At 40.8% G+C, this 12,301-nt stretch overlaps 1 protein-coding gene across 1 annotated transcript; it reads right to left on the bottom strand.

Moving 5' to 3' along the window:
• Positions 1 to 7,868: 7,868 nt before the first annotated feature.
• Positions 7,869 to 11,938, bottom strand: cdca7a (cell division cycle associated 7a). Its single transcript, XM_068735167.1, has 10 exons — positions 11,792 to 11,938; positions 10,948 to 11,085; positions 10,713 to 10,838; positions 10,430 to 10,630; positions 10,226 to 10,303; positions 9,950 to 10,141; positions 9,716 to 9,844; positions 9,466 to 9,615; positions 9,243 to 9,379; positions 7,869 to 9,149 (listed from the first exon to the last, which is right to left on the bottom strand). Exons 1-10 carry the CDS (start codon positions 11,810 to 11,812, stop codon positions 9,116 to 9,118), a joined length of 1,206 nt encoding a protein of 401 aa, XP_068591268.1. The 5' UTR covers positions 11,813 to 11,938; the 3' UTR covers positions 7,869 to 9,115.
• Positions 11,939 to 12,301: the final 363 nt, after the last annotated feature.

Here is a 12,301-nt window from a genome sequence, read left to right as displayed (position 1 = left end):
CCTCTGGGACCAAAGCTCCCTCTGATGCACCTCTGGTTTAACGGCAGTAACCATCCTGAAAATGGACGTGACAGCACAAAAGACAACAGTGCAAGTCTCTCACCATTATGTTTATTATCTCCACCAGTGGCTTAATTGAAATGTTTAAAAATCAGAAAATAACCATGCCATCTTTTCGAGACTTTGGAAGTAATGTCTTTGTCTCGTCACTCTCGGCAGACAATTGCCCCAGTGATGTGAAAAACTGTGTCAAGTGGTACACAGTGAAATGTGCGGCAGACACTTAATTGTTTTCGTGCCTTTGACTTCAGAGAGAACAAATTCAATCTGTGTGCCAGACATTTCCTCTGTGACTAAGCCTAACCAGCCAAAGCATGTTTGGTTAAGCAACCAGCCCCAGGGTTAAATTACAGATTTTGCAATTACAGTTTTTTTTTTAAATCCACAAAAATACAAAGTGTTATTTAAATGAAAATAGCTTTGGGATGTGTCTGTTAACCAGATATAATATAGTGGTTCTCAAAGTGAGGTCTGGGGACTCCTGTGGGCCCTGTGGAGGGCCCTCTGGGTTCTCGAGAAAAATTAACTGTAGATTAATTTCACTCAATTTTGAATCATAATTTCATACAAGTTTTTGGGTCATCAACAAGACGTCTCTATATGTATCGTGGAGGTCTTAGATATTTTCTTGTGAAAATAAGTGAGAATCCATAATATTAAAGTGATAAATAATCTGATAATCTGATAAATAAGGTTTTATATATGGGTTGATGCTTTTCAATGTGTATACATATTAAGAATTTTAATAGGATGCATCTTAATTTCCAGACGGTTTACACGCAAAAAAACAAAATAAAATAAACGTTTAATCACAGGCGACAACTGGAAACATGCCTCAGACAAAACGCTTTATTCTTCCCTCTTGGGAAAAATCTTGTGAAAGATTTTGAAACTGGGATGACACACTCTGGCTTATTCCAGCTGGATTTGATCAACACTGACATTTTGGAACAGAAGAAAGGCATGTTAAAGGAAATGCAGATTAGGGAGACCAAATCAAATCCATTCAAGTGTTGTTCCTTCTGCCCCGCCACAATACAAACCATGTGTGCTGCTTTTAAGTGGTGAAAATAATCTTAAGATTATAGAGTGGTCTCTGGTGCTAATTGTCTAAGAGCTGTTTTTCTTTTGCTCCCATTAATTCTTCCTTTAAGAGCTTTCCCCTCGAATGTTTTAACTGGATTTTGTCAACTGTTAGCTTTAGAGATATTGTTTGATGGCAAATGTAATGAGAGAATCATCATTTCAACATGTGTGGTGAAACAGATCTCACAAATGTTCTCCGGGACAGCTGTCGTAACCGATTTGAAATGTTAAGAAGTTTATGCTGCCTCAGAGGAAAAGCACTTAGCGCCTGCTCACTGATGTGTGTTGTTCTCATGCTCAGTGAGGGAAGAGTCTGACAACAGGTTTGAAGCTTGAACAACTTCACCGCCTCCATATGAGACTCAACACAGATGCACTCAAGCTACATACAAATGCTGAATTTGAAAAGCCTGTATTTTTGTGACATCACTACTAGTTTGGCAGCCAATCATGGTCCAAGACTAGAAGCCTACAGGACACATACAGTGAGAATGGATAAAGTAGGAGGCATCTTGTGTCTAGTGAAACATGTTTGCATATTCATAGATTGAGTTTTTTTGCAAAGAGGGAGAAGAAGAATTCTTAATGAAGAAATCAAACTTTTTTTTTTTGAATGGAAAAAATAACATATCGGACACAAATCCCCACCCCAAGAAGATTATTTCGATATGTCTTGAAACATGTCTGGAGGGTGTCTTTAAAGTCAAATGATGCACATTTGAGTTCAGACTGAAATTCCCCAGCTATAGCTCTCTGCCACACATGCAACAACAGAGACAACAGTCTCTCTTCAACTTTTCTCAAGAATTCTGCACCCGCTGTTGATTTTTCACAACAACACACACACTCCCACTGTTGCTGAATAGGTCAATCATTAAGAAAAGAGGGGAAAAAAAGTCAAACGTAACCAACACCATCCATTTATTCCTCTTTACCTCCTGGCACCCTCCCTTCCCTCACCTTGCAAACCAGCGAAGGCCATCACTTGTCTGGAGTTAATGGTGACGCAGGGCAGAGCAGCATGCATAGGCGCATTTATGACTGATTGCTATTGTTAGGTTTAAGGCTATAATATTAAACAAATGGTCCATTCAGAAGGACCCACTGCTGGAATTCTGAAATTCCTTGCTGCGAGACAAAAAAGCGACCGCTGCAGCACCTATTGGTTTGTAAATTGGTAAACACAGAAGTAAGCACACTGCAGGAATACAGCAGCTATGTAAGGATGAGGCTCTGTAATCTGTAATTATATTGTTGGGTTTTAAACCAATCACTGATGAATCATAAAAAACAATGAAAGTGACACTCAGAATTGTTCCAAAATGCCCTGTAATCAATAGCAGAATTAACAAGAAATGCTGTATGTATAAGACTTCTTGTGGACTCTGTCCCCTCAGTGTTTTTGTTCCCATGCTTTTTGTTTCTGTGATTGGAACGTCTTTCTGACAGCTAAATTGATACAGCACTTCATCTCATTGTGACTTTTATTCTTTATGAAAAAAAGTATTTGTAATGCCACAAGTTCAAAAAAGACTTGACCTCGCGCATGAATACGCATTGATCTGAGGTTATGTATATTTCATGTGTTACTGATTTGTTTTGACAGCGTTACTTCAGTGTATCCACTCCACTGAAAGTCGACCCGGGCTTGTCCATTTGCCTGTAGCCAGGATTCATGGTCGGCAGTGAATTGTGTGTTGAAGGGTCTGAAGGAGAGAGTTAATGAAGTAAAAATTAATGAAGCACGTGAGCACCACCATCTCAAGGCTGTAAGCTCCTCCATGCCCCATTTATAATGTATGATCTCAATAAAATCAATCCAATGTACCAGTTCTCACTTAGGGTAAGAATAGATTTACAGATTACAACCCTGTGTTCCCCTGGTCATAATTACACCCACCTTCCCCTCCCCCTCCTGCAGTCAAAGTGTGCTGCTGGACTCCTTAAGAGAATTTAATGTGAAGTCTCACAACACTGTGCTCAGACAATGTCATCGTCCTGCTGACAGATTGCTGAATATTCAGCTCTGATGCTGCAGGTGCAAAAGCCTCCTCTTTAAAGGCATAAGGTGCACCCAACTTAATTTCTGTCACACATTACACAACTCTTTGAGTGTTTCCTCGTGTGCAGAGTTTCTTGTATTTAATTGAATGTATGTGATATGTGAGGCAAAGCTCTGATGGCCCTTTCACTTTCTCCTCCATTTCCTGAAGACTTGTCGAAAGTTTAAGGAAAATAAAGTGCAGCAAGTTGCCTGTATTAGAGCTCCCCCTTCAGGTGCCATAGAGAACTATGTATCTGATAGTGAACTCTCAACGCCATGAGAAGCAGCAGTTATCTTACAGCATGTCCACATTATTTAGCACCAGCATCGATAGACCATGGGCATGCATTTTGGTGGCTTATTTTCTTTTCTTTTTTAACCTTTTTGATAATGTTTTGGTGACAAAGATAATACTTTGTGTCCAATAAAATAAGCAGTTAAAATCCCCATATTACTTTTTCTTAGTGTGTTGTAAATTGTGTTTCTTTTCTGTTAGTTGTCTCACTCCTCCTGGAGCTGAAGTTGTGAACTATGTGAAGCTGCAACTACTTTGAAATACAAACATCCACAATACCAGCTTAACACATTTATGAAATGGTTGCATCACAAGTGGATAAGAAGCTGATTTTGTTTTAGATAAACCCATACAGGTTTTTTAGGCGCGCACATGAAAAACAGAATTGTCAAGTTCAGCTTCCTGATGTGCCTACCCCTCCACCTCCATGAACAATTCTGTATTTATAATGTCATCTTATCACGCTCGCCTTGAAGGCAGCAGCAAGTGCACTTATGCCTTTCTTTGTTAGGGTGAGTTGGCAATTTCCTGTGAGATGGAGCAACTGCCGGCAGCCCTTTTCTTTGATAATGTCCCTGACACCTGGACCAAACTGCTGTTTCCATCACTTTACAGGCTGGTACAGGAGGAAAGGAACATGTCATAAGCCTTCTGCCACCCAGAGTCACTCACTGTGCATTTAACAGCACTCTCCTCACTACGCTTTCCAGGATGTAGAGGTCAGAGCCAGAAGGGAGATTCTTGTGTGGAAAGTTATCTTGCTGAGCTGCATCAAAACAAAGTAGGAACAGTCTACATAATTCCTCGTTTTATTATCACAATTTGTACTTATCCAATTATCTTGTATGCATTCCCTGTAATAATTTAGCTTTACGAGGTGTACCATGTTACATTTGTACCAATGTAAAGCTGGTTATTAAGCAGCAAGTCTGAAAGGGTGTTTATTACAGAGGCCTGACAGATTGATTCTAAATTATAATTAATCAGTTGATTTTGACCCACAGATTGTGATTGTGCCCTGTGAGTTTCATTTATTCAGCTTTTCTTCTGGCTCTACTACAATCACTGTAGACCTGCAGGACTCCCAAGCAAATTAACAGTCTCCACGCTACCCTGCAGCCATAATGAAAATATCAGTCAATCAAAACCCATATTATGCTGTGAACACTACCACATATCTTCAGACCTGCATACAAATAGAAACTGCAGAATAAGCGCTCAACCTGTTTCAGGATCATGGCTGGCAGTAGATCAGTGGCATAATATTTAAAAGCCTTGCTGCTCTGAGCACGTCCACCTGAAGCACCGCTGTACTGAGATTTTCTACTTTGTTGCAATAAAACAGATAATCTGGACAATAAGATGCTTTGGGGAAAGCCAGCCTTAATTCCTGGAAGTAGGAGAGCAGGGCATGCTGGGATGTGGGGCCCATCTGCGACCTGTCTGCAGGTCGGCTGATGTATAGCTGTGGGCTGGACGGCCACAGTCAGGGCTGTGTGTTGCTGCTCAGTGTGCCATGGCACTCAGGGCACTTCAACCCCCAGTCCCTCCTTACAGGTACCCCGCAGCCCGCCACCGTGCGCTACTCATTTGCTGCTACACTGGTTTTCATAATTAGCGCCGCAAGGCCTCATTAAATCTGCTCTAATGAATAAATATTGTATTTCATAGCCTGATTACCAGATCAGCTCAATGCTTGAGCGTTGTAAACAATTACTTCCCTAAATATTCATCATGCCAAAGTGGATGATCATTGGTATTTAATACAGGACTAGTATTTTCAAGTGCATCTTTATTATACTAATAATAGTTTTTGAAATATTCCTTTTGGAGGAAAAAAGAGGAGTTGCTTAATATAAGTTACATTGTGTTAGTATCATCATGGGATCATTTGAATTATTTACTATTTTATTAATGTATAACAATACAAAAAACCCAGCAATAAATGTAATGTTCTACTCATAAATGGGACAAGACACAACATAACCCAGATGCTACAAATGTATCTAATAAATGTGTTATTAATTTTTGTATTCCTGGTAATATATGACCTGGCATTTTTTTAATGATGCTTATTGTTGTGTCAATATCTGTGTAATATTGCTGTGTCAATAATATTGTATTTTATTGTTTTGCTTCATTGTTGTGTCAACAGTTGTGTAATTAATAAACACTAGATTTACAGACTTCATTATGAATAAACAGCAATGATAAAGGACCTATTGGATTTGTAAATTGACACAATTATTGGATTGCTAAATATTTTCAGTTAGTAACAGTTTAGTCACTGTTAGTCACTCAAAGACACTTGAAAGTGTGATGAAGAAAATATTAAATGGGATCAATCAATCACTTTGTCAATGACAAATCCAAATCCAAACCTTATAGGAATACTTATAATTCTTACACTATAAGATATTTTGGGAAATACGTTCATTTGCTGTCTTGCCGAGATTTAGATGAGAAGATTGACACCACCTTCATGTGTATTGTGCTGAGCATAAAGACTGGAAACAGCTGGTCTGGCTCTGTCCTAAGGTCATAATATCCACCTACAACTTCCTCTAAAAATCACAAATGAACATGTTATATTTCTGACACTTAAGACGTCTCTGTGTGAGGCACAATTTGTTGAAAGCTGGATAGCTGTTTCTCCCATCCAGAGTATCCTTTTGTTTCCATTCTTTATGCTAAGCTAAGCTAACCGGCCGCTGCCTTCAGCTACTGTACATGTTTATCGTACACACGAGAGTGGTAGCGAGCTTGTCACCAAACTCTCGGTAAGAAATTAATGTATTTTCCTTCGAAAAAAAAAAGATCCTTATGACTTTAATGTAATGGTAACACATGAGAGGCTCATATTGGGTAAAGTAACGTTAATTAGCTAACCTTCGACTGAGGACCACCCATAAGATACAAAATCCAAATAATTTCACGAAAAATATTGCTGTGAGACTTCTGACCCAAACAATATAATGAGACAGATTGAGCTGAAAGTAACTAGTAAGAGAAACATGATGTGTGTGTGTGTGTGTGTGTGTGTGTGTGTGTGTGTGTGTGTGTGTGTGTGTGTGTGTGTGTGTGTGTGTCTGTGTGTGTGTGTAGACTATGCATTCACTATTGGGCCATTTTACCAGTCATTGATCTGCTAGAAACAGTAGTAATAGTTTTCGTGGTTATCCAGCATCAAAATGACAGACAGCATACATTAAGTCTGATTTGAATTTAACAATGTTTATTCTCAATTGATGAACACCACATGAGGATGTGATAGTTTTCCAGGTACTGCTAACGCTGCGTCTACAATCCATTTGATTAAGGAGAGCAAAGCAGCTGTCATAAAATCATCCTATATGGTGATCTGATGTTTTTTTCATGTAAAAGCTCATGTGTGAATCCAAAGTCAACACAGTGCTGGACCATGTACACAGACTCAACTCGTAGGACCGATGGATTCATGAACACCGCTTCAAAGCCTGCATGGTGAGTCATGGTGAGGGTGTGAAGTTCCCTTTGCACATTTGTCCACTGATTGTCTAAGATGGTAAAGTCAATATTCTGCAGACTATTCATTTGCTGTAGCCATATTCTGACAATAGACACTGTGAACTGGAAATAAACATTGCTTTTACCTATTAGTGTGAACACACAGCAAATTCTCTCAGAGACGCTGTGAGACCAAGACCACAACAAGGGCATATAGTCAGCCCACTTGTTTTTCATGCCGCAGGGACATTTTCTACTAAACATCGTAATGGAAACTGGAAACTTCTGCGTCTGAGCGGCTGTATTTAACATTCTGATCAGTAATAGTGCAGCAAATGTGTTGAATATAGTGGAGTGACGTCTACCTGAGCAGAGAATGAAGTTGCTCTCCCTCTGTGTGTGTTGTTGTCAGAGCTTCTTCTTGCTTTGTTGACGTAGCCGGGCCCATAATGTCCATCCATGATTTCAATGCTGAAACAATTGGATTGATTGAAAAATAGACTGTTTTGCTAATAATTTTTTTATCATGCTAAATATAAACATTCACTAGTTTCCAACTTCTTTATTGTATTTTATGCCTTTTGTAGTTACAAATGTTATTAGCATTTTGTGTGTGTAGTACCTTTATTGTTGTAAATTGTGATTATTTGACCCGTTAAAGCTTGTGCAGACAGGATGGATCTTTTTAACATTAGTTTCACCCTCTTATGGAATGCAAACTTACTCTCTACACTGACTGCAGCTTGCTAACAGCGGTGGAAAACGTTAATAAACTTCCAGCCTTCACGCTCCTTAAGATTATCATCATGTTCTCCTACATGTTTCAATAACAGTAATTACAGCTGCCACTGTTCAGGATAGAGTGAAAAGTCAAGTCAAAGAAAACTGATAACACGATTCTGCAGTGATTAACACTTTAATGAAAATGTACAGTTAACCCAATGAGCAGAAATCAAGCATCAGCATAACAGATATTCCCATCAACAGTTCAGCGTCACGCTTCCTGTTAGGAGTACAGTGCCTGATAAATACAAGCAGCAGTAGGATAACCTCCACCTGCCATTACACTGAAGAAGAAATCTCAGCCGTTGATTATTATGAAACAGTATCATATAATCAGCGTGTCCTGGTGCAGGTCGAATGAAGTACATTTCAAAGATGAGCGACACAAAGGTTAATTCCGTGTCATTCCGCGTAGAGTATCGCACTTCTGAACAGAAAATGCAGGCCATAACTCTATTGCCACTTCAGTGGCACCTTCAACGATTCCTACTTAACAGTGGAAGGCAGAAAATGAGCCAAAGAGACTGGAGCAGAGCGAGAATGTGCTTTAACAGGATAAAATGATTTACAGGTATGAGATTCCCATTAGAGTGTGCTAATTGTTTCCACACCATTAGTGACAGTTATCTAATGAAGGATATTTAACCAGGCGCTGTAGTATATCACACAGTTCCTCTCGGTTTAAAAGTGAGAGCCAGTGGACCCCAGAGTCTATGCCCTTTACACCTGCACCACCTCAGCGGCATGCAGCTCAACGGGACATTTCTGCAGAACGTCCCAACTAAAGCAAACCTTTTGTGTGCGTCTCTCTTTTACATTTACACTTTCAGCAGATTTACAAAACTTGAAAAAACACAAGCATTAATTTGCAACTCGAAAAAAAAAAAAAAAAAAAAGACAAAAAGCTGTACATTTAAAACAATGTAAAAATAAAGTAGATCATATAAACAAGCCTGTATTTTTTTGCCGATTCATCTATGACCTCATGCTATGGGAATATATACATCATGTGTCTTAAAACACTTAAGATCCACGGGAATGTTCGGACAACAATCAAGTATGAGACATCTTCCTAAAATTGGTTTTGGTCCACCTTAGTTTACAATCAACCAGTCTTAATGTAAAAACTCTTTAGAACAGGCAGGAAAACAAAAACAAAGCAAGCTTTAGGCTGGAGAGAACTGGCAGCATGGCCCTCCTCCAGATGTCAGTCAATGCTAACAAAAGTAGGTGAAATATCATAAACGGGAACAACAACTAGCATTGTGTTATAATGCTTGAAACACCATGAATGTTTGGACTGGTAGGAATTATCACAGAACAGGTCAGTCAGGTCCAGGATCAGCTCCTTCCTCCGCATCTCACTCGCCTTTCTCTTCCAGCTCCTTTTTCAAGCTGCAGTGAACATAAAATGAGTCTCAGTGTTAAAACAACAGACGGTCAAGTCTAAATAAAACACACTTCAAATTTTGCAAATGCTCCGGTCACCTTTTCAGGTAGGCGTGCACATTGTCAAATCCATGATATTTTGCCAGGTACACCAACACTCCTGTAGCACAGCGACCGTCTCTGGCCCGACAGAAGCTGCAGTTACAGATCCCTCTGCATGGCGGGCACTGCCAGTCCTACCACCAACAACGATTAAGAAGTCAGTCAGACCTGCCCAACACACTCACATGTAAACACAACCTCGTACGTTTTAGGTACTCACCGGACTCAGCAGAGCGTCACGGACCTCCTCTCCGTAGCGGTTACGAAGACAGGGCCCGCAGAACTGACCCCTCACCCCGAAACACTCTGGGTTACGGCAGTTGGTTTTGGTGTCCGTTGTTTTCTGCCGGCACTGGTGGCAAGTGGAACCCTGGAAAATAAAAAAGGAGAGAAGTCTTCAGGCAAAGAGCTCAACAAGCAAATGCAGCCGCTCAAATCTTTTGCAGCATTGCAGCGAATGCGGGACCTACAGAGGAGCTGTTGTAGACTTTCTCCCGCACGTTGTTGCAGATGCCCTGCAGCTCCGTCTCTGTGATGTCCTCCACAGGCCGCACCACGTGAGGGATGGCCTTCGCGCCGTAGAAGGAACGGCGGCGGGGCTGCGCATGAAACAAATGCAGTTAATGCCCGTACTGTTCATTAAGAGAATTTGACACAATGTAAAAAGGCAACGAGACACGCAGGCGGTTTGTGATGCGACTCACTGGCTCATCGACTTCCTTGAAGTAGCGGCTTTGGCGAACCAGGCTGAAGTCGTCCTCGGGCTCTTCTTCTGGAGTCGGGCTGGGGGGTCCGTCCACCTGCGAGCGGGACCGCGTGTGGGGGCGAGACAAACGCTCAGAGTTTCTCCAACGAGTTCCAGGAGTTCCCGCTGAACACCGAGGTGCCTGTCGACGCTGAATAAGACAAAAATGGTACCAATTAATATAGAGCACTGATAACCTACCATGTGTCAAATATTTATTGTCAGGTCTAATTACCGTAGTAGATGCAGGCATTGCCCTCCGTCCTGGGAAAAGTCCGGGTACTTTGTTCAGCTCTGACATGAGCTTCGCCAGCTAAAAAAAATAAATTCATAAAAACATGAATGAAAGAGTAAAAATGGAGGCTGTTCAGGCCAACGTTCAGTTCATAATACCAGATAATGAAAGTAAATAATGTGAAAGAAGTAGAGCAAATTGTACCATTTCTTTGTTCTCCTTAATATTCAGAGCTCTCTTGGTGATGAAGTTCTCCTCTCCCTCAGAGTCGGAGTCCTGTACTGTATTTTGAGCGAGTGGTTCGGATGCAGGCCTCTTCTTGCCGGTCTTCTTGGTGGGGAATGTCATGGCCACCTTCAGGATGGTGGACCTGCGGCCACGCCTCAGAGGTTCAGAGTCTACTTTCTGAAAGAAAATACAATTAATAACTAGAACTAAACTTTGTCTGAGGGAGTCCTGAAATATGTTCCGATTTTAGAAAACTCACCATGGCTTTCATCTGGCTGTTGATCACACTCTCCTCAAACCTGCTGCGCGTCTCCTCCTCCGATGACGCCTTAAACATCTTTGGTTTCTCCGTTGTCATCCTCCTCATCGGTCTTAAGCTGCTCCTCTAAACACAGACACATTCTTTAGTTGCAGATGGTGTTGCAAAAAAAAAAAAAAACACAGTTCACCACCGTTGTATTAGCAGCAGGAAGACTTTGATATTGCATCGTTACCGTGTTTGCAAAGCCTCCATCAGAGCCAAAGCTGTCACAACTGTCATCAGAGGAAGAAGAGGACGTCTCGGGAACCAGAGGGACGCTGCGGAAGCTCCTCAAACTCATCCTGGTAGATGGAGGCGGGGCGGACAGTTTCTGTAAATCATACCAAGTAAGTTTAGGAAAGAGCTACCAAAGTGCACAGGAAGGCCTCTGTGTCTACAGACATGCCAGCTGACAATACCAGCCCTGAGAACTAATACCACCGACATCTGAACTTTGTGGACAGCAGAGCATCTAATCAGGATGTACCAACATCTACATTATTTTCTCAATTATTTAAAGAAATGCCTTATGCCCAAATAATCCAGTCATAGAAGCTAAAAACCAGCAGATATCTTAATGTTGGCCGCAACCAGGTACTTTTGGGGAGTTTTCCTTTCACTTTTTACTTAAGTAGATGACTTAAGTGTTAATGTGTTATACATATACATTTTCTGTCAATAGACGAATCACTTAATCAACTAACACTAATGTTTCAGATCAAACTTTAACATAGTTTTGCACATGGGACACACCCCTGTTGGTTAAACCTGGTCAAATGTGAGCGATTCGTATGAACTGCCTCATGTATATTTCAATACAACTGACGTGGATTTTAGTCGTTGAAAAATATCAAGTTAACATTAAAGTTTCCTCCTTCTAAACTGTTTTTAAAGTTAACTTAACATCTAAACGTATAAAGGTGACCCTTAACTGTTACAAAGTGGTCCTAACAGGATGTTTTATTATCAACAAGATAATAAAGTAGTATTAATAGTTATGGATCAAATGAAGAAAAGTGTTAGGCAGCTTTTCTTACCTTGGAGCGGGTGGCTGGCATTTTTCTTTGAATACTAGTCGCACACAAACAGTGACACAGAAGTGAACCGTGCAGCAGCTCTGCAGTGAACAATACGGATCTTGCAGCTGCACGCTGCTCACGCTGTTCGTTTCCCGCGCCACCGGAAAGTCCTGGAAGATACATAAAATGCAGTCACGTAGTTTGACGGAGTAATACACTTTATAAAAGACATGGGAGGTCAAATTCATATTTGATACTCGTTATCAAGATTTAAAAATATGTTTGATGTTTCTTTAGATGATTAAACGTCACAAACGTATTATTTTCTGACGCAGTCGGGGGGTGACAGCGGTGGGTCTTCCATGTGCTTTGCCGTGGCGCGAATTTTTTTATTTGTGAATTTGCATGCATGGCGGGTAAAATGTTGAACTCTGTCCAACTTTGCAACCTTAAAGAGGGCAAAGTTAAACTGCTGAGGTACATCACTCACCCTCACGTTATAGCAGACAGGACCTAGAAATGAAGCAT

The sequence above is a fragment of the Cebidichthys violaceus genome, unplaced genomic scaffold, assembly GCF_023349555.1.
Source record: "Cebidichthys violaceus isolate CVI_PGR_0920_01 unplaced genomic scaffold, fCebVio1.0.p SCAF_11, whole genome shotgun sequence".
NCBI lineage: Eukaryota > Metazoa > Chordata > Actinopteri > Perciformes > Stichaeidae > Cebidichthys > Cebidichthys violaceus.
This window is presented reverse-complemented; position numbering and strand designations above follow the sequence as displayed.

Excerpts from the sequence above, each read along its gene's own strand:
- cdca7a (XM_068735167.1), bottom strand. The coding sequence starts at position 11,812 with ATGCCAGCCACCCGCTCCAAG. Across the intron at positions 11,086-11,791 it reads TGCCAGCCACCCGCTCCAAG|AAACTGTCCGCCCCGCCTCC; the intron begins GTAAGAAAAGCT and ends TATGATTTACAG. Across the intron at positions 9,616-9,715 it reads AAGTCTACAACAGCTCCTCT|GGTTCCACTTGCCACCAGTG; the intron begins GTAGGTCCCGCA and ends TTTATTTTCCAG.